The sequence below is a fragment of the Bos mutus genome, chromosome 28 (genome assembly GCF_027580195.1).
Source record: "Bos mutus isolate GX-2022 chromosome 28, NWIPB_WYAK_1.1, whole genome shotgun sequence".
In the NCBI taxonomy this organism is placed as follows: Eukaryota; Metazoa; Chordata; class Mammalia; order Artiodactyla; family Bovidae; genus Bos; species Bos mutus.
The window spans coordinates 41,657,432-41,679,842 of record NC_091644.1 but is presented as its reverse complement, the minus strand read 5'-3'; the positions used below and the strand labels follow the sequence as shown (position 1 = coordinate 41,679,842).

The window sequence follows — 22,411 nt, the reverse complement described above, 5'->3', positions numbered from 1 at the left end:
TCATTTCCAGCTCCTCAGATTTTTCCTAGGGCTTTGTCATGTTTGGTGAACTTCCCTGGTAGCTCAGTCAGTAAAGCGTCCGCCTGCAATGAGGGAGACCCGGGTTCGATCCCTGGGTCGGGAAGATCCCCTGGAGAAGGAAATGTCAACCCAGTCCAGCACTCTTGCCTGGAAAATCCCATGGACGGAGGAGCCTGGTGGGCCAAAGTCCATGGGGTCGCAAAGAGTCGGACACAACTGTTTCACGCCTTCTTAAAAAAAAAAAAAAAAAAAAAAAAAAAAACACTTAAAAACTGCCAAGGACTTCACTGGTGGTCCTAGTGGTTAGGAATCCACCTGCCAATGGTTCCATCCCTGGTCCGGGAAGACCCCACAGGCAGTCGAACAACTAAGGCTGCACTCCGTAACTGCTGAACCCATGCACCTAGAGCCCGTGCTCTGCGACAAGAAGCCAGCACAACGAGAAACCCTTGTGCCACAACCAGAGCAGCCCACATGCGACGATGCAGGGACAAAAGACTCAGCTCAGCCCAAAATGAGCTAATTAAAATAAGTCTGCCAAAATATAGACCCTAATGAATACTGCCTTTCAAAATAAACCGGAAAAAAAAAAACTTCCAGTGTTTTAATTTAATAAAACATTTCCAATTTTGCTTCAATTGAAAATATATTTTGAACAATGTAAATGCCTTCCAAGTCAACTTATGAGTCACTTAAGAGAGTCAGCCAGTGGTGAAAAGTACCCCTCTGTTTTCCCCAAAACTTTATTATTTATTAGGTTTAGATCTGAATTTTTGGACAGTGGGGAGAAGAAAAACAGCCAAAAATGAAGACCTTTTTTTTTTAAGTGTCACAAGCTTTAGGAAGTTCCAATACTTTCAATAAGGGCAATACTATTTAAAAATATGTGTATGGCTGCCCCAAGTGATGACTTTGAAGGAGATAACATTTAACTTACTGGTTGTGTTTTTTAACAGTCATGTTCATTTTTATCAAAAAGTTGTGTTTTATTTATACAGCTTCTTATAAAGTAGATTTTATACACCTTAGGTAGGCTGAAAATGTGAACTGCTTTTCCCACAAAACAACTGACAAATTATCACATTCTTAATTCTTTCATGATTAAACATTTTTAGAAAATTATAAACCAATTTTAAGCTAATTATTAGCACCTACAAATCTGTAAAATTATGAAATATCTACAAGTAAACGCACAAGGCACCAGTGAAAGTGAAACTTGAGTGAACCTCGCTGGAGAATATTAAACATTCTTCTCAATAATTCGACTTCAGATTCATGTTGCAGTTGGCCCAATGTGGTTATCATAAAAAAAGATACTTTAGTAGCTAGAAATTAATTATTTCTTTTCCTTAAGATAAAAAAGTCTGTGAAATACAAAATAAATAAGAATAATCTGGAAGTCTTGTAGGGTCCAGTTTCGGTCCATTTGGCACTTTCCCATTTCTCTATTTTATAAAATAACGTCATTTAGCCACTCTGGAAGAATTTATTTTCTTGATATCAACTTGGCTCAGAATCAATGTCCCATTTTTGAATTTTCCAACCTGTCCAATCCGTCCACTTGACAAAATACTTGGAGCAGACTTCTTCTTTTTTGATTTCCTACATTTAAAGTGAGAGAAAATTACTGTAATCAAGCTTTAAACAAATGATTCCAGCACCACAACCAGGCCACTTGGGTCTGTTCCTGTGAACTCTCAGCTCTTCCCAAGCACGGCCCCCGACCCAATGTAGTACCACCTCCTTCTTGCGGTCCCTGAACTGCCTCCTGCCTCAGGGCCTTTCCACTGGTTTCTTCTACCCTGAATAATCTGCTACCGGGTCTTTCCAGATTGTCCTCTTTATTCAGTTCTCAAGACTCAGATGTGGCTTCCTTAGAACAACACACCAGCCCACCCTCAGTGACATTCCCTCATACTGTGCTAAACTTCAACCTCCTCACAAAGACTGCCAGCTTCCCTGGTGGCTCAGATGGTAAAGAATCTGCTTGCAACTGGGTTCGATCCCTGGTTGGGAAGATCCCCTGGAAGAGGGCATGGCAACCCATTCCAGTATTCTTGCCTGGAGAATCCCATGGACAGAAGAGTCTGGTGGACTACAGTCCATGGGGTCTGCAAAGAATCGACACAGCTGAGAGACTAACACTTTCACGAAGCCTGCCCAGACTTGACAAGCCCTATGTATCTGTTTATAGGTTTTAATGTGTCTCCTGCCCTAAAATGTAAGCTCCTCCAGGGCAGGGACCCTCAATGTGCTCATGGCTGTACCCCTCACATCTATGTGCCCAGCACACAGAAGACAGACCACACAGCCAGAAACAACTGATCAGCTTCCAGCTGTAGACAAAAGTAGATTTTGAAACAGTAATTTCAGAAGAGAGAAAGAGGTACTTGAATGAAAGCTAGGAAATAAGCAGAATGGCAGAAAATCAAGGTTCTACTACTCAAACCCCAGTGCTCTCCCTTGTGTGGCTGTGGACAGGCAGGCAGCACAGACCCCGGCCGGCCATGCTGACCCAGCAGTACCTCTCTTAGGAGCGAAGAGAGGTCTTCCCAGCTTTTCCATCAGTCACTGCACATGTCTGGTGCTTGAAAACAGGTTCCTTATTCAATTCTGAGGGAGTCACCTCATCTTGGACAATTCACTAAATCCTGTATTCCGCCCTCAAGGGCCTGATTTAGGATAAAAGTGCAGCGCTGCACCAGGCTAGAAACACCACATCCATTCAAGGTATCACCTTCAGAACTAACCAAAAGGTTTATCCAAATCATTCCACCCCAGTGCCTAATTATCACTTACCTGTCTTCCTGCCCTTTCCTCTTCTTTTTCTTGAAAATATCTGTGTCCTTGGCCTGATTTCAGAATCAAAGAAAAAATATGTATCCATAATGGATAATGGAGATTCAAAAAAAGGCAAGAGACTTGTCACCAAAAGCCACAGAGATACCATTTATTTTTAATATTTTTTCAGGTAGGCACATTAAACGTAACTGACTCAAAGTTTTATCCTAAAACCCTTTCAGGACTGTGAAAGGCCATTCAGAGAAAATGAACAGCAGAAAGGTCAAACCTTCCATTTTAAGCAAAAGGGAGGGAACATAACATCCACATACCCTTGTGGTTTGTCATAAGTCCGTGTGTTCTATACAACACAAAAGGCAAAAGAAACAACTTGATATAGCGAAAGGATCAAAGTAGCTCATAGTACCTGAACAGGAGTCGGCCATTTCAAAGCAAACCTTTCATGTAAATGAGTCAGATTACGTGGCTGGTATCACAAAATGCAGCTGACTCAAAGAAGTAGACAGAACAGTTATTTAACCCTAGGCTTGTTGTTGCCTAGACTGCTTTCCAAGCAGAGGGGTCCAGCATTGCGCTGCGGCAGACTGACACCATCTTTCCATTCTAGTTTAATAAAGAGGCTATGACACCTACCATTCTCTTTTCTTCTTCCTTTGCTGCCTTCTTTTCTTTGATGTGCTCCTGCAAAACCTTGTAATTCACATAACTATTTTTGGGAGGCTGAAACGAGAAAGTACACTTATCATTTTTTATCTTGCAAACACTTCCCAGCATCCCCCATCCTGCCTTGGTCAGGTGTTCCCCTCTGCCGTAACCCGGATGGGGGTGGAAGGCAGAGGCAGCCACTCACCCGAGCACCCAGCATAATGGCACGTTCTTGTTCCAGGACTCTCTCCTTTCCTTTTCCATAGCCTGTGATCCCAAACCGGTGCACTTCCAAGCGAGCCTGCAGACACAAAGCACAGTCAGACTCAAGTGCCTTCCAAAGACTCCACAAAGGGAACACAGCCGGAGAGGTACTGCCCATCAGACACGACGCGCTACACCCCCAGTGCTATTATGTGTGACCTGCAGTGGCTGGCTACACCGCGTAAGAGTTCTGTCATGGTGGCAGGTAAGCAGCTTTGGGGAGCTCTCATGAAGGTTCATGAATTCCCCACACCATTCTCCCACATTTAACGCACACAGCTGAAGCTGAGATTTCTCTGCATACAAATCAGTGATAAAATGAGGATGACCCACAGAGCTCTGTGGTGCTTTGAAGTGAAGTGAAGTGAAGTCGCTCAGTCGTGCCCAACTCTTTGTGACCCCATGGACAGTAGCCTGCACCAAGCTCCTCCGTCCATAGGATTTTCTAGGCAAGAGTACTAGAGTGGGTTGCTGTTTCCTTCTCCAGGGAATCTTCCCGACCCAGGGATCGAACCCAGGTCTCCCGCATTTTAGACAGATGCTTTACCGTCTGAGCCACCAGGGAAGTCCTTGTGGTGTTTTAGATGTGCCCTAAAACAAGCTGTTACCCACAAAGGCAACAAAGCACCTCCCCAGACATATCTACTCACACCAAGAAACCCTTTATCACAGCAGCTTCAAACACAGGTCCATTTTCTTTAAAAACATTGTTGGAACTTCCCTGGTGCAGTGGTTAAAAAATCTGCCTTGCAATGCAGGGGATATGGGTCTGATCCCTAGTCAGGGAACTAAAATCCCACAGGCCAAGGAGCTATGAGCCTGAGCACGCTGTAGCCTGTGCACTACAACCAAAGATCCCACACAACACAATTAAGATTCAGTGCAGCCAAATAAATAAATACATTAAAAAAAAAACAACTTAAAAAAAATACATTATATATAAAAAACATATTGTAAAACAGAAAAAGACACCAATATCCACTCATGGCAGCTGAACTACTTCCTATCTTTTTTCTCACACATTTTTTTTTTTAATTGGAGGCCAATTACTTTACAATATTGTAGTGGTTTTTGCCATACATTCACATGAATCAGCCATGGTTGTACATGTGTTCCCAATTCTGAACCTCCCCCCTCCCCCGCGCCATCCTATCCCTCAGGGTCATCCCAGTGCACAAGCCCTGTCTCATGCATTGAACCTGGACTGGTGATCTGTTTCAAATATGATAATATACATGTTTCAATGCTATTCTCTCAAATCATCCCACCCTCGTCTTCTCCCACAGAGTCCAAAAGTCTGTTCTTTATATCTGTGTCTCTTTTGCTGTCTCGCATATAGGGTCATCATTATCATCTATCTAAATTCCATATGTATGTGTTAATATACGGTATTGGTGTTTCTCTTTCTGGCTTACTTCACTCTGTACAATAGGCTCCAGTTTCATCCACCTCATTAGAAGTGATTCAAATGTATTCTTTTTAATGGCTGAGTAATATTCCATTGTGTATAGGTACCACAGCTTTCTTATCCATTCATCTGCTGATGAACATCTAGGTTGCTTCCATGTCCTGGCTATTGTAAACAGTGCTGTGATGAACATTGGGGTACACATGTCTCTTTCGATTCTGGTTTCCTTGGTGTGTATGCCCAGCAGTGGGATTGCTGGGTCATATGGCAGTTCTATTTCCAGTTTTTTAAGGAATCTCCACACTGTTCTCCATAGTGGCTGTACTAGTTTGCATTCGCACCAACAGTGTAAGAGGCTTCCGTTTTCTCCACATCCTCTCCAGCATTTATTGTTCGTAGACTTTTTGACAGCAGCCATTGTGACTGGCGTGAGATGGTACCTCATTGTGGTTTTGATTTGCATTTCTCTGATCATGAGTGATGTTGAGCATCTTTTCATGTGTTTGTTAGCTATCTGTATGTCTTCTTTGGCGAAATGTCTGTTTAGTTCTTTGGCCCATTTTTTGATTGGGTCATTTATTTTTCTGGTATTGAGCTGCATGAGCTGCTTGTTTATTTTTGAGATTAATTCATTGTCAGTTGCTTCATTTGCTATTATTTTCTCCCATTCTGAAGGCTGTCTTTTCACCTTGCTTATAGTTTCCTTCATTGTGTAACCTTTTAAGTATAATTAGGTCCCATTTGTTTATTTTTTTTATTTCCATACTCTGGGAGGTGGATCATAGAGGATCCTGCTGTGATTTACATCAGAGAGCATTTTGCCTATGTTTTCCTCTAGGAGTTTTATAGCTTCTGGTCTTACGTTTAGATCTTTAATCTATTTTGAGTTTATTTCTGTGTATGGTGTTAGAAAGTGTTCTAGTTTCATTCTTTTACAAGTCATTGACCAGTTTTCCCAGCCCCACTTGTTAAAGAGATTGTCTTTTCTCAATCGTATATTCTTTCCTCCTTTGTCAAAGATAAGGTGTCCATAGGTGCATGGATTTATCTCTGGGCTTTCTATTTTGTTCCATTGATCTATGTTTCTGTCTTTGTGCCAGTACCATACTGTCTTGATGACTGTGGCTTTGTAGTATAGCCTGAAGTCAGGCAGGTTGATTCTTCCAGTTCCATTCTTCTTTCTCAAGATTGCTTTGGCTATTCGAGGTTTTTTGTATTTCCATACAAATTGTGAAATTATTTGTTCTAGTTCTCTCTGAGAAATACCATGGGTAGCTTGATAGGGACTATACTGAATCTATAGATTGCTATGGGTAGTATACTCATTTTCACTATATTGATTCTTCCGATCCACAAACATGGTATATTTCTCCATCTATTTATGTCCTCTTTGATTTCTTTCATCAGTGTTTTATAGTTTTCTATATATAGGTCTTCTGTTTCTTTAGGTAGATTTATTCCTAAGTATTTGATTCTTCTCTTTGCAATGGTGAATGAAATTGTTTCCTTAATTTCTCTGTTTTCTCATTGTTAGTAATATAGGAATGCAAGGGATTTCTGTGTGTTAATTTTATATCTTGCAACTTTACTATATTAATTGATTAGCTCTAGTAATTTTCTGCTGGAGTCTTTAGGGTTTTCTATGTAGAGGATCACATTATCTGCAAACAGTGAGAGTTTTACTTCTTCTTTTCCAATCTGGATTCCTTTTCTTTCTTTTTCTTCTCTGATTGCTGTGGCTAAAACTTCCAAAACTATGTTGAATAGCAGCAGTGAGAGTGGGCACCCTTGTCTTGTTACTGATTTTAGGGGAAATGCTTTCAACTTTTCACCATTGAGGATAATGTTTGCTGTGGATTTATCAAATATGGCTTTTATTATGTTGAAGTATGTTCCTTCTATGCCTGCATTCTGGAGGGTTTTTATCATAAATGGATGTTGAATTTTGTCAAAGGCTTTCTCTCCCATCTATTGAGATAATCATATGGTTTTTATCTTTCAATTTGTTAATGTGGTATATCACATTGATTAATTTGTGAATACTGAAGAATCCTTGCATCCCTGGGATAAGGCCCACTTGGTCATGATGTATGATCTTTTTAATATGTTGTTGGATTCTGTTTGCTAGAATTTTATTAAGGATTTTTATATCTATGTTCATCAGTGATACTGGTCTGTAGTTTTCTTTTTTTTTTGTGGCATCTTTGTCAGGTTTTGGTATTAGGGTGATGGTGGCCTCATAGAATGAGTTTGGAAGTTTACCTTCCTCTGCAATTTTCTGGAAGAGTTTGAGTAGGATAGGTGTTATCTTGTCTCTAAATTTTTGGTAGCATTCAGCTGTGAAGCCATCTGGACCTGGGCTTTTGTTTGCTGGAAGATTTCTGATTACAGTTTCAATTTCTGTGCTTGTGATGGGTCTGTTAAGATTTTCTATTTCTTCCTGGTTCAGTTTTGGAAAGCTGTACTTTTCTAAGAATTTGTCCATTTCTTCCACGTTGTCCATTTTATTGGCATATAATTGCTGATAGTAGTCTCTTATGATCCTTTGTATTTCTGTGTTGTCTGTTGTGATCTCTCCATTTTCATTTCTAATGTTATTGATTTGATTTTTCTCCCTTTGTTTCTTGATGAGTCTGGCTAATGGTCTGTCAATTTTATTTATCCTCTCAAAGAACAAGCGTTTGGCTTTGCTGCTTTTTGCTATGGTCTCCGTTGTTTCTTTTGCATTTATTTCTGCCCTAATTTTTAAGATTTCTTTCCTTCTACTAACCCTGGGGTTCTTCATTTCTTCCTTTTCTAGTTGCTTTAGGTGTAGAGTTAGGTTACTTTTTTTTTACTTTTTTCTTGTTTCTTGAGGTATGCCTGTATTGCTATGAACCTTCCCCTTAGCACTGCTTTTACAGTGTCCCACAGGTTTTGGGTTGTTGTGTTTTCATTTTCATTCGTTTCTATGCATATTTTGATTTCTTTTTTGATTTCTTCTGTGATTTGTTGGTTATTCAGAAGCGTGTTGTTCAGCCTCCATGTGTTGGAATTTTTAATAGTTTTTCTCCTGTAATTGAGATCTAATCTTACTGCATTGTGATCAGAAAAGATGCTTGGAATGATTTCAATTTTTTTGAATTTACCAAGGCTAGATTTATGGCCCAGGATGTGATCTATCATGGAGAAGGTGAAATTCATTGTTTTGGGTGAAAAGTCCTATAGATATCAGTTAGGTCTAACTCTATTGTATCATTTAAAGTTTGTATTTCCTTGCTAATTTTCTGTTTAGTTGATCTATCCATAGGTGTCAGTCAGTTCAGTTCAGTTCAGTTCAGTTGCTGAGTTGTGTCTGACTCTTTGCGACCCCATGAATCGCAGGACGCCAGGCCTCCCTGTCCGTCACCAACTCCTGAAGTTCACCCAGACTCACATCCATCGAGTCAGTGATGCCATCCAGCCATCTCATCCTCTGTCGTCCCCTTCTCCTCCTGCCCCCAATCCCTCTCAGCATCAGAGTCTTTTCCAATGAGTTAACTCTTCGCATGAGGTGGTCAAAGTACTGGAGGGTGTTAAAGTCTCCCACTATTATTGTGTTACTGTTAATTTCCCCTTTCATACTTCTTAGCATTTCCCTTACATATTATTGTGCTCCTATGTTGGGTGCATATATGTTTATAACTGTTATATCTTCTTCTTGGATTGATCCTTTGATCATTATGTCCTTCTTTGTCTCTTTTCATGGCCTATATTTCAAAGTCTATTTTATCTGATATGAGTATTGCTACTCCTGCTTTCTTTTGGTCTCCAAATTTGCATGAAATATCTTTTTCCAGCCCTTCACTTTTAGTCTGTACATGTCCCTTGTTTCGAGGTGGGTCTCTTGTAGACAACATATATAGGGGTCTTGCTTTTGTATCCATTCAGCCAGTCTTTGTCTTTTGGTTGGGGCATTCAACCCATTTACATTTAAGGTAATTATTGATAAATATGATCCCATTGCCATTTACTTTGTTGTTTGGGGTTTGAATTTATAAACCTTTTCTGTATTTCCTGTCTAGAGAAGATCTTTTGGCATTTGTTGAAGAGCTAATTTGGTGGTGCTGAATTCTCTCAGCTTTTGCTTGTCTGTAAAGCTTTTGATTTCTCCTTCATATGTGAATGAGATCCTTGCTAGGTACAGTAATCTGGGCTGTAGGTTTTTCTCTTTCATCATTTTAAGTACATCCTGCCATTCCCTCCTGGCTTGAGGAGTTTCTGTTGAATGACCAGCTGTTGTTATCCTTATAGGGATCCCCTTGTGAGTTATTTGTTGTTTTTCCCTTGCTGCTTTTAATATTTGTTGTGTTTGATCCTCGTTAATTTGATTAATATGTGTCTTGGGGTGTTTTGCCTTGGGTTTATCCTGTTTGGAACTCTCTGGGTTTCTTGAACTTGGGTGGCTATTTCCTTTCCCATTTTAGGGAAGTTTTTGACTATTATCTCCTCACGTATTTTCTCATGGCCTTTCTTTTTGGCTTCTTCTGGAACTCCTATGATTCAAATGTTGGGGCATTTAACATTGTCCAGAGGTCTCTGAGGTTGTCCTCATTTAATTCTTTTTTCTTTTTTCCTCTCTTTGTTTATTTCCACCATTCTATCTTCCACCTCACTTATCCTATCTTCTGCCTCAGTTATTCTACTGTTGGTTCCCTCCAGAGAGCTTTTGATCTGTTATTGCATTATTCATTATTGATTTGACTCTTTTTTATTTCTTCTAGGTCCTTGTTAAATGTTTCTTGCATCTTCTCAATCCTTGTCTCCAGACTATTTATCTGTAACTCCATTTTGTTTTCAAGATTTTGGATCATTTTTACTATCATTATTCTGAATTTTTTTTTCAGGTAGGCTCCCTATCTCTTCCTCCTCTTTTGTTTGGTTTGATGGGCTTTTATCATGTTCCTTTACCTGCTGAATATTTCTCTGCCTTTTCATCTTGTTTAGGTTGCTGTGTTTGGGGTGGCCTTTCCGTATGCTTAAGTTTGTGGCTCCTCTTTATTGTGGAGGATCCTCCCTGTGGGTGGGGTTGGACGAGTGGCTTGTCAAGGTTTCCTGGTTAGGGAAGCTTGTGTTGGTGTTCTGGTGGGTGGAGCTGGATCTCTTCTCTCTGGAGTGCAATGATGTAGTGAGTTTTGAGATGTCTATGGGTTTGGTGTGACTTTTGGCCACCTGTATTTCTGTGCTCAGGTTTATGTTCCTGGGTTGTTGGAGAATTAGCTTGGTAAGTCTTGTTCTGAAACTTGTTGGCTCTTGGGTGGAGCTTGGTTTCAGTGTAGGTATCAAGGCTTTTGGATGAGCTCTTGTCGATTAATGTTCCCTGGAGTCAGGAGTTTTCTGATGTTCTCAAGTTTTGTATTTAAGCCTCCTGCCTCTGGCTTTCAGTCTTATTCTTACAGTAGCCTCAAGACTTCTCCGTCTATACAGCACTGATGATCAAACATCTAGATTAATGGTGAAAAGATTCTCCACAGCGAGGGACACCCAGAGAGGTTCACAGAGTTACATGGAGAAGAGAAGAGGGAGGAGGGAGATAGAGGTGACCAGGAAGAGAAGAGGAGGAGTCAAAAGGAGAGAGACCAATCTAGCCTGTGATCAGTTCCCTAAGTGTTCTCCACAGCCTGGGACACCCAAAGAGATTCACAAGAGTTAAGCAGAGAAGAGAAGTGGGAGGGAGGAGATAGAGGTGACCTGGGGGAGAAAAAGGAGTCAAAAGGGGAGAGAGCACTCAAGCCACTAATCACACTCCTAAGTAAAAACGGGTACTGAAGATTGGATTCTTTAAAGTACAGAATTGATAACAAATACCAAAAAAGCAAAGATTAAAAATCTAGAGTAGAGGTTAGACTCTCAAAAATATATTAAATAAACAAAACAAAGTCATGAAGGTTATAAAAAAATATATGAAATTTGCTTTAAAAATAGGGTCTTTTTTTTGCAAAGTAAGAGTAGGTTTTAAAAATGAAAATTAAAGGAGTAATAAAGAACTTAAAATTTAAAAAAAAATTGTAAGTGATAATAGAAAAATATATATAGGAATTTCTCTGGAGCTGTTGAGGGCAATGTGGGGTCAGTTCTGTTTCAGCATATACTTCTTCTCAAGGTCTACAGGCCCCTTCCAATGTAGCCAATGCTGCTGCTGCTGCTGCTAAGTTGCTTCAGTTGTGTCCAACTCTGTGGGACCCCATAGACGGCAGCCCACAAGGTTCCCCCATCCCTGGGATTCTCCAGGCAAGAACACTGGAGTGGGTTCCCATTTCCTTCTCCAATGCATGAAAGTGAAAACTGAAAGTGAAGTCGATCAGTCGTGTCGGACTCTTCGAAACCCCATGGACTGCAGCCTACCAGGCTCCTCCGTCCATGGGATTTTCCAGGCAAGAGTTACTGGAGTGGGGTGCCATCGCCTTCTCCTGTAGCCAATGCTAACAGGGTTTTAATCTGTTGCACCTGTCACTTCCAAAGCGGTTCCCTCTTCTTCGTTTATTTTGGCTTCCTCTGTTTGCAAGTCTCTTCAGTATCTAACTTCCGCCTTGACACAAGGGGGCGAAGGTGGTCATTTATTTAGGCTCACTTGTTCAGTTGTGCTGCGGGGAGGGAGGAACACTGCAAACAAATATCACTGGCGTATGTGGGGAGTGCTTGCAGTGTCTGGGCCACACTGGGTTTGCCCCTGCTCACGGCGTGTGTGCTTTCCTGGTCTACACTGCTCAGGCTCCAGGTTGTTCTGCTGGAGAACCATCTAAGGCAGGCCCTGGGATGTGTGCACTTCCCAGGTATAAGCCGATCAGGTTCATGTTCTCAGGTACTCCGCAAGGGCACAGACTTGGTTGGGCCTGCGTTTTGTGCCCTTCCAAGGTCCTAGCAGCTCAGGCGACAAGGTGCTTGGCGAGCACATTCTCCCCAGGTGGGGGTGCATCTTATCACCTCCCTGGTCCCAGCCACTCAGGAGTGCCGTCTCAGGTGTGCTGTGTGTCTCCTCTGGGGAGCTAATCTCTGTCTGAGACCCTCCTGGTGGATGTCAACCATCTAGGATCCCAGGAAGACTTGGTTAGCAACTGGGAGCCTGCTTGCAGTTTGGTAGAGGATGCCGTCTCTTGGGGCTGAGTTTGCCCCTTTCTGGCTCTGGCTGTCGCCTGCCTGCCTTCCTGCCTCCTGCGGGGGATGGGCCAGTCCGCAGCCAGCTAGCTCTCCTCTGGTATTCATTCAGTACTTTGTTCTGTGAGTGGGTCTGGCAGTGCCTTAGGTTACAGCTTTTCGCAGGAAAGTTCTCTCTCTCTTTCCTCTTTTTTATTTTCCTCTTTCTCTCTCTGGCTATCCCACAGTTTGGGCTGCTGTCTCACATCAGCTCCCTCAGATTGCCCTCAGGGCATTCAGGCCCGGACCTTACCCTAAGCAATGCAGCCCGGGCCTCCCTGTTAGCCCCCGCTTGCTGGTGGCAGACAGGAGCGTCTGGGCTACCTCTCCACTGGGAATTGCAGTTAGGCGCGTAACCTGTGAGTTTTATTTATTTTTTCCTCCTGGTTATGTTGTCCTCTGAGATTCCAAAACTCCCCACAGACCTGCAGGTGAGAGGGTTTACTGGTGTTTGGAAACATCTTCTCTTACAACTCCCTCCCTGGGACAGGTCTCCATCCCTAACTCTTTTGTCTCTCTTTTTATCTTTTATATTTTGTCCTACCTCCTTTTGAAGACAATGGGCTGCCTTTCGTCCTCCGCCAGCATTCAGAAGTTGTTTTGCAGTATTTGCTCAGCGTTCAAATGATCTTTCAATGAATTTGTGGGGGAGAAAGTGGTCTCCCCGTCCTATTCCTCTGCCATCTTAGGACCGCCCCCCTTCTCACACATTTTTAAAACCAAGTTACAACCACAGAACACAAACATCCCTGTTTTTCCTGCCACTATATCATGGACACTATAATCATAAAACCAGCATGTTTTAAACAACTACACAATGTTCAACCCAGTAAATGCAGTGTGCCCTACGTCACCGTTCCCTAACCATTGGACAACATAGAAACACATGCATTTTTGGTATTAAAAGCTTAAAAAATAATTTCAAAACACCTACCTTTTCTAAGTTAAATTCTTGTATATCCACATCTTTATCAAGATCGTTTTGGTCTTTAGTTTTGGTCTGAAAAGAAAAAAATAATTATTAAGGTCATCTGTTCTTTACAGTATCCATCCTCCAAGAGAGTAGTCATGTTTTTAAAAGCTGTGAATCTGGCCCAGATGCCTAGATAACAAACAATAACATATGCTTGTGGCACAAAGCCTAATTAACAGCGAATGGAAGAAAAATGGAGAACATAAATTTAAGGTTTCAAAGTTTAAGAAAGGATTGATGAGAAACTAAGAAAAAAGAGACGTGAGTAAGGGAGAGACCAATATCTGTATCTCATGCAGTGTATGTGGGAAGCTCTGCATAGTGAGGGGTTTAAAAAGGGATAACTGCTGAGCAGGAATTCTAGAGGGTAAAAAGTCATGTTTAAATAATTCTCAGGACTCAGGACTTGGTGCTTTCATTGCTGTGGCCGGGGGTTCAATCTCTGGTTGAGGAAATAAGATCCCACAAGCCATGAGGGAAAGGGAGGAAGGGGGGTGGTGGGTTGGAAGGGAAGGAAAGGGAGGAAGGAAGGAAGGAAGGAAAAAAGGCATAAAGGAACAAATTTCTTTCAGGAACATCAGAAATCTAGAAATGATGGAGATGGGGATGCATAATTCCCAATAGAATATAATGATACTGCAAATGCCATCAAGATATGTGACTCTTTACATCAATATACCCCCTGGTTATGGTTACCAATCCATGGAATTAACCAGACGTTTGAGACTTCAAGGAAACTCTCTTGTCAATCTGGCCAAGGACAGCGGTCACTATTCAACCCCAGGCCATCCTAGCCATGCAGCATCTTGAAAAGCAGTTCTGGCCTCTGGCTCCACAGGGCGGGGCCTGTGCAGAAGACAGCTGTCTTGTATGGACAGCAATGGACAGGGGAGCGGCTTGTTAAAACCCCTCTGCTGGTCACCTGCCTTAATGGAGTAGGCTCACTTTAGTTACTCCTCCCTTTTTCCTCTTTAACTGCACACCTTCCCAGCTTCTCGTAGCCCAGCTGTTCCACAGGCATGTAGTGTCAGCTCCTGCCCTGTGAGAGGTGGCTGAGGCTAGCTGGGATCACCAGCCCCAAACTGGGCCCTACTGGGCCTGCACAGGGCCCAAGGAAGGGCCTTTCGGGGTCAGGTGCAGAAAACTCAACCCTCAGATCAAGTTGAGCACCTCAATTTTGAACACACTGTAGCCTGTAACCCAGACACACCTGCACAGAACACGGATTACCTCACCTTTCCCCCTTCCTCCAATAACCTCTCGCCATGCCTAAGATCATCGTGCTTATCCCATCAAGACCCCAACCCCCTCACTTTTGAGAGGCAGACTGAGACTTGTCCTCCCATCTCCTCACTTGGCTGCCTGGTGAATAAATCGTACATCGCAGGATCTCAGTGTCTGGCTTGTTGCATGTTGGGCAAATGGACCTGGTTCGGTAACAGATCCTTCTTCATAGTAAAAACAAACATCTGGGAAAAATTCTTGGCTAATTATTTCATGATGCTGAGTCTATCAGCATGACCCCACCACTACCTTAACTTTTGTTTCTATTTTTAGCTTTAAAACCACTTTAGCACATTAATCAGTGGTCTCCCCTGTTTTCTTTGCCCCTATCCTCACTGTGGTAGGAGGCCCTACTGTCTGCAAGCAACACTCAGTCCTCCTCTACCTCTAGGCTCACAGGAGAACTAGACTTTGCTCCCTACCTGGAGTTAGGCATGCTGACTTGACTTGTTTTAGCCAAAGACATGAGAGCAGAAGGAACCATATCCCTTCCACAGAGAACCTTTAAGAGCCTTTATCGACTTACCTTCTTCAGCAAATGGTGGAGCCCCTATCACCCTGGGTCCCTAGATTAGGATGGTGTGGACCACGGCGTTCTGCCCTGACAATCCTGATGAACACATGCTGCTACTGCTGCTGCTGAGTCACTTCAGTCGTGTCCAACTCTGTGCGACCCCACAGACAGCAGCCCACCAGGCTCCCCCGTCCCTGGAATTCTCCAAGCAAGAACACTGGAGTGGGTTGCCATTTCCTTCTCCAATGCATGAAAGTGAAAAAATAAAGTGAAGTCACTCAGTCGTGTCTGACTCCTAGTGACCCCATGAACTGCAGCCCACCAGGCCCCTCCGTCCATGGGATTTTCCAGGCAAGAGTACTGGAGTGGGTTGCCATTGCCTTCTCCAGATGAATGCATGACGTGAGAATAAAATTAACTTCTGCCTTTAAACCACTGATGTGTAAGGGACTACTTGTTACAGAACCACCATCTCACCTATGCTCACTGATAAAGCTTCCCTGTCCCACACACAAGAGAGAGAAACGTTTGGAGATTCTGAGAACTTGTATGTGAGGTTATGAAGAAGACAGCAAGCTATAAAAAGAAGCTGGGACTTCCCTGGCAGTGCAGTTGTTAAGACTTTGCCTTTCAATGCAGGGGCTGCAAGTATAATCCTTGTTCAGGGAATTAAGGAAACTAAGATCCCTTACCCTGGCCTCCAAAAACTCAAAACATAAAACAGAAGCAATATTGTAACAAATTCAATAAAAACTTTAAAACTGGTCCATGTTAAAAAAAAAAAAAGAAAAAAGAGGAGGAGCAGTTTGGGAGGAATGCGTGGGGTGAGGGGGGAAGGCAAGCAGGTTACCAGGCTCAGTGATCTTTCTGATGGGCTGACCAAAAGTATTTTCTCCTGCACTGGTGAGATTTTTATCTATTAGTTACACTGTCCAATCTTTGTCCAATTAGAGAAGAGCTGGGTAAATAAACACTCTCTCTTTAATATGCCAGCATTTCTGGGAATATTGAGAATTTTCTTCACGTCTTCTTGAGTGTAAATTATTATTTCGGGGGGTGGGGGGCGGTCCCAAGATGGTGGAGGAATAGGACAGGGAGACCACTTTCTCCCCAACAAATTGATCAAAAGTTCATCTGAATGCTGAGCAACTTCCACAAAACAACTTCTGAATGCTGGCAGAGGACACCAGGCACCCAGAAAGGCAGCCCATCTCTTCGAAAGGAGGTAGAACAAAATATAAGAGAAAGAAAGAAAGACAAAAGAATTAGGGATGGAGACCTGTCCCTGGGGAGGAAGTTGTGGAGGAGGAGAAATTTCCAAACTGTAGGAAATCCTCTCACAGGTGGGTCTGTGGGGAGTTTTGGAAACTCAGAGGGCAACATAACTGGGAGAAAAAAAACCCCACAGAATATGCGCCTAACTGCAACTGCCAGTGGGCAAGTAGCCCAGAGGCTCACATCCACCACCAGCAACTGCCAGTGGGCAAGTAGCCCAGAGGCTCACATCCACCACCAGCGGCGGGGGCTGGACAGGGAGGTGCGGGCTGCGTAATTGGTGCTTAGGGTAAGGACTGGGCTTGAATGGCCTGAGGACAATCTGAGGGAGCTAACGTGAGATAACTTCCCTGCAAAAGGCTATAACTTGCAGCCTGACAAAGGACACAACTCACACAACAAAGGATTGAGCAAATACCAAAGGAGAGCTGGCTGGCTTCGACCCGGCCCCTCCCCGCTGCCAGAGGCAGAGATGCAGGCGGGTGACAGCCAGAGCCGGAAGGCAAGGGGCTGCTCCATTCTCAGCCCCAGAGACCAGAATCTTCCACCAAACTGTGAGCAGGCTCCTAGTTGCTAACCACGTCTTCCTGGGATCCTGGATGGTTGACATCTGCCAGGAGGGTCGCAGCCTGAGATCTGCTCCCCAGAGGAGACACACAGCACACCTGAGACCGTGATCTCACAGCACACCCTGGAAACCAGTGGGTGGGACCGGGAAGGTGATTAAGATGCACGGCCCACCTGGGGCAGTGCGCTCGCCACGCACCCAGTTGCCTGAGCTGCTCGGACCTGGGAAGGGCACAAAACACACACCCAACCGAGTGTGTGCTCCTGTGGAGTACCCGAGAACCTGAACCTGAGCAGCTCAGACCTGGGAAGTACATGAAACACAGGGCCCGCTTTGGACAGTGCCCCTGCTGAGCAACCTGGAGCTGCGGCAGACCCACTGTGGTCCACACACTGCGAGCACTCCCCACACACGCCAGTGATATTTGTTTGCTGTGTTCCTCCCTCCCCACAACACAACTGAACAATTGAGCCTAAATAAGTGACCACCTTCACCCCCTTGTGTCAGGGTGGAAATTAGATACTGAAGAGACTTCCAGAGGAAGCCAAAAGAAACAAAGAGGGAACCGCTCTGGAAGTGACAGGCGCAACAAATGAAAACCCTGTAGTTAATTAACACTGACTATGCATTGGAGGGGAGAAGGCAATGGCACCCACTCCAGTACTCTTGCCTGGGAAATCCCATGGACGGAGGAGCCTGGTAGGCTGCAGTCCATGGGGCCGCTAAGAGTCAGACACGACTGAGCGACTTCACTTTCACTTTTCACTTTCATGCATTGGAGAAGGAAATGGCAACCCACTCCAGTGTTCTTGCCTGGAGAATCCCAGGGACGGGGGAGCCTGGTGGGCTGCCGTCTATGGGGTCACACAGAGTCAGGCACGACTGACATAGCAGCAGCAGCAGCAGCATGCATTGGAGGGGGCCTACAGACCTTAAGAACAAGTACAAGCTGGAACAAGGAACTATCTGAAATGGAACTGACCCCACACTGCCCACAACAGCTCCAGAGAAACTCATAGGTATACTTTTACTATTATCACTTTTTAATTTTTTTTAATTTAAGTCCTTTATTACAACTTTAATTTTCATTAGTATAACCTACTATTACCTTGCAAAAAAAGACCCTATTTTTAAAGCAAATTTCATATATATATTTTTATAATTTTTGTGATTGATCTTGTTTTGTATTTTTAATATTGTATTTTTGAGAGTCTAACCTCTACTCCAGATTTTTAATCTTTGCTTTTGGTATTTTTTATCAATTTTGTACCTAAATTTAAGAATCTAATGTTCAGTATTCATTTTCACTTAAGGGTGTGATTACTGGCTTGATTGCTCTCTCCCCTTTTGACTCCCCCTCTTCTCCTCCTGGTCACCTCTATCTCCCTCCTCCCTCTTCTCTTCTTCATGTAACTCTGTGAACCTCTCTGGGTGTCCCTCACTGTGAATTGTTTCACCATTAACCTAGATGTTTTATCATCTGTGCCATATGAATGGAGACATCTTGACGCTACTGTAAGAATAAGACTGAAAGCCAGAGGCAGGAGCTTATCTCCAAAACTTGAGAGCACCAGAGAACTGCTGATTCCAGGGAACATTAATAGACCAGAGCTCACCCAAAAGCCTCCATACCTACACTGAAACCAAGCTCCACCAAAGAGCCAACAAGTTTCAGAGCAAGACATTCCATGCAAATCTCCAGCAAAGCAGGAACACAGCCCTGAGCATTAAAAGATTGGTCAACCACCTGCAAAAGAATGAAACTAGAACACTTTCTAACACCATACACAGAAATAAACTCAAAATGGATTAAAGATCTAAATCTAAGACCTGAAACTATAAAACTCCTAGAGGAAAACACAGGCAAACACTCTCTGACATAAATCACAGCAAGATCCTCAATGACCCACCTCCCAGAGTAATGGAAATAAAAGCAAAAATAAACAAATGGGACCTAATTAAATTTAAAAGCTTTTGCACAATGAAGGAAACTATAAGCAAGGTGAAAAGACAGCCTTCAGAATGGGAGAAAATCACTGCAAATGAAGCAACTGACAAAGAATTAATCTCAAAAATATACAAGCAGCTCATGCAGCTCAATACCAGAAAAATAAATGACCCAATCAAAAAATGGGCCAAAGAACTAAACAGACATTTCTCCAAGAAGACATACAGATGGCTAACAAACACATGAAAAGATGCTCAACATCACTCATGATCAGAGAAATGCAAATCAAAACCACAATGAGGTACCATCTCACGCCAGTCACAATGGCTGCCATCCAAAAGTCTACAAGCAATAAATGCTGGAGAGGGTGTGGAGAAAAGGGAACCCTCTTACACTGTTGGTAGGAATGCAAACTAGTACAGCCACTATGGAGAACAGTGTGGAGATTCCTTAAAACCTGGAAATAGAACTGCCAAATGACCCAGCAATCCCACTGCTGGGCATACACACTGAGGAAACCAGAATTGAAAGAGACACATGTACCCCAATGTTCATTGCAGCACTGTTTATAATAGCCAGGACATGGAAGGAACCTAGATGTCCATTGGCAGATGAGTGGATAAGAAAGTTGTGGTACATATACAGAAGGGAATATTACTCAGCTATTAAAAAAAGAACGCATTTGAATCAGTTCTAATGATGTGGATGAAACTGGAGCATATTATACAGAGTGAAGTAAGTCAGAAAGAGAAACGCCAATACTGTATATTAACGCAAATATATGGAATTTAGAAAGATGGTAACGACGACCCTATATGCGAGGCAGCAAAACAGACACAGATATAAAAAACAGACTTTTGGACTCTTGGGGAGAAGGCAAGGGTGCAATGATTTGAGAGAATAGCACTGAAACATGTATATTACCATACATGAAACAGATGACCAATCCACGTTGGATGCATGAAACAGGGCACTCAAAGCCGGTGCACTGGGACAACCCAGAGGGAGGGCGTGGGGAGGGAGGTGAGAACGGGTTCAGGATGGGGAACACGTGTACACCCACGGCTGATTCATGTCAATGTATGGCAAAAACCACAATATTGTAATCAGCCTCCAATTAAAATAAATTAATTCAAAAAATTATTATTTCAACTAGATTAGTTTCTTCCTAATACCTCTCTGACTGGATCCACTAAAGAGCAGGGGACTTGGTACAGCTGAAGGGTGATGCTCAAGGTAGCCCTGGAATACTGCAGGCTTCCCAGGTGGCTCAGCAGAAAGAGAATCATCCTGCAACACAGGAGACAGAGACGACTACGGTTTGATCCCTGGGTCAGGAAAATCCCCTAGAGGAGGGCATGGCAACCCAATCCAATATTCTTGCCTGGAGAATCCCATGAACAGAAGAGCTTGGCAGGCTATAGTCCACAAGGTTGCAAAGAGTCGGACATGACTGCAGCAACTGAGCATGCACGCAGGCTGGCATACTACAGAGACTATGAGGGCAGTAAGAAGCGGGGGCAATAACCGGACAGAATGTCTGTAGGGCTAATGACACTTCTGGCGCAGTGCACTCGTGTTCCTCAAGGGACAAACAGCCTAACTAACCTACACTCCTCTCACTAGTGTCGTAGTTAGGCAAACAGCTTTTAAGCCAGAAAGCCTAGGGTCAGAACTTGAGCACTTTTTTCATATCCACAACCCTTCATCTGGAATCCTAAGAAAACTCAGAAGGAAATATTGTGAATATACTGAATACTGTGTACATTTCCGTCCTTTATTTTGCCCATCTTTGCATGAAATGTTCCCTTTGTATCTCTAACTTTCTTGAAGAGATCTCTGTAATCTTTCACATTCAATGGTACACAATGGGATATTGTTTACTATTTCCAGTGGGATCTAAGACAGCAGCTCATAATTAAGCACAGTCACATTTCTGTAGCAACGCCTATAAATATTTATGTCAAATGGAACCAACAAAAGTAACTCTTAAGCCTCACATCAGTTCAGGTCAGTTTTGCTGCCAAATAAATCTGTACCAAACATACAAAAAAAAAAAAAACACCTAAACTTGTGCTTTCCAAAGCTCTAGGGTATTAGAGTTGTTTATATGGGATGGTAGGGTGACTGTTTATATGCAAGCAAATCATTAAATCTCTCTAGGCATCAATCCCCTCTGCAAAAGGAAAACAGGTCACATGAATTGTGAAGATTCAATGAAATACTGAACTAGTTAAGGAACATAAATAATCACTTTTAGTACACAGCAACCACTCAGGAAATGGGGCTTCCCTAGGGACTTAGATGGTAAAGAATCTCCTGCAATGTGGGAGACCTGGGTTCGATCCCTGGGTCATGAAGAGCCCCTGGAGAAGGGAATGACTACCCACTCCAGTATCTTGCCTGGAGAATCCCATAGACAGAGGAGCCTGGTGGGCTACAGTCATGGGACTGCAATGAGTTCGACATGACTGAGCAACAAATATACACAGTAAGCTTTCAGGAAATACTGGCAAATCTTTACTCAGCAATGCATTACATGCTCAGAAGCAGTCTATGTGTACCAACAGCCCATGCCATAGGATCCACGCGTTCCTTCTGATCTACGGTACACTGCTCTATTGTTTTTACTATGTCTTTCTTGTCTCTTTTCTACAGAGGCCACAGAGGAGGCTAAGGTTCATGAGATGGACCCGCGTTAAGGGTGGAGAAATAGGCTTATCAGATACAGCCCTGACAGCTGAATAATACTTGGATCATTTAAGCTACACCTGACCCTTTCTTAAGAGCATAGGAACTTTCTTCCTCACAGGCAGCCTTTCACTCATTAAAGAGTGGGCTCATCCACTCCACTCTCAAATCAGAAGTCTAGGCCACCCCATTTTGATCCTGGACCCTGCAGTAAACACCTCACCCAGTCCCCTCATGCCTCTGGCTACTGCTTTACCTATAATCCATTTACCATGCAGGAGACACAGCAATCTTTTAAAATATAAATCAGATCACTTCACGCCCCTGCTTAAATTCTTCCATGTGGTTCTCCATGCACTTTAAATCTGAAGGCCCCAAGCCTCTGGGGCCTGGTGTGTCTGGCCCCAGCCTGTCTCTCCACCAGCTCACACCTTCTCCCCACTGTCCTCCTCCTGCTAGTCTCCCAGCTCCTAGAACCTTACAGACCTCAATACAGCTCAGGACATCAGCAGAGCCATCTTCTGCCTACACTGCTCTCTTCTCTCCCATCCCTGGCACCCTTCAACACAGTGTCAGCCTAGAGTCACCTCCTCGGACACTTCCAACCACCTACTCCAATGGAGGTTCTGCCTGTTACTCTCAGGACCCTGCATCTTTCCTTCAGAGTGTTTAAAACACTTTTAAAGTATATTATTAATTTATGCAGGGTTTGCCTGACTGCACTAACAAACAATATACTCCATGAAAGCCGAGGACTATTATCTTGTTTACTGTGGCATCTCCTGGGTCTGGCAAATAGTAGGTACCCAATTACTTACGGAATAAATGAATGAACAAATCAATGTAAAGGTGACCTCTGACCTACT

At 43.2% G+C, this 22,411-nt stretch overlaps 1 protein-coding gene across 1 annotated transcript in view; it reads right to left on the bottom strand.

Annotated features, from left to right (window-relative positions):
• Positions 1–982: 982 nt before the first annotated feature.
• Positions 983–22,411, bottom strand: part of FSAF1 (40S small subunit processome assembly factor 1) — a 32,432-nt gene continuing 11,003 nt past the window's right edge. Inside the window, exons 3-7 of the mRNA XM_005891166.3 lie at positions 13,227–13,292; positions 3,674–3,769; positions 3,457–3,543; positions 2,821–2,873; positions 983–1,623 (exon numbers count right to left, since the gene is read on the bottom strand). Coding sequence (XP_005891228.1) covers positions 1,485–1,623; positions 2,821–2,873; positions 3,457–3,543; positions 3,674–3,769; positions 13,227–13,292 — 441 coding nt within the window. The 3' untranslated portion in view covers positions 983–1,484. The remainder of the gene's footprint in view (positions 1,624–2,820; positions 2,874–3,456; positions 3,544–3,673; positions 3,770–13,226; positions 13,293–22,411) is intronic.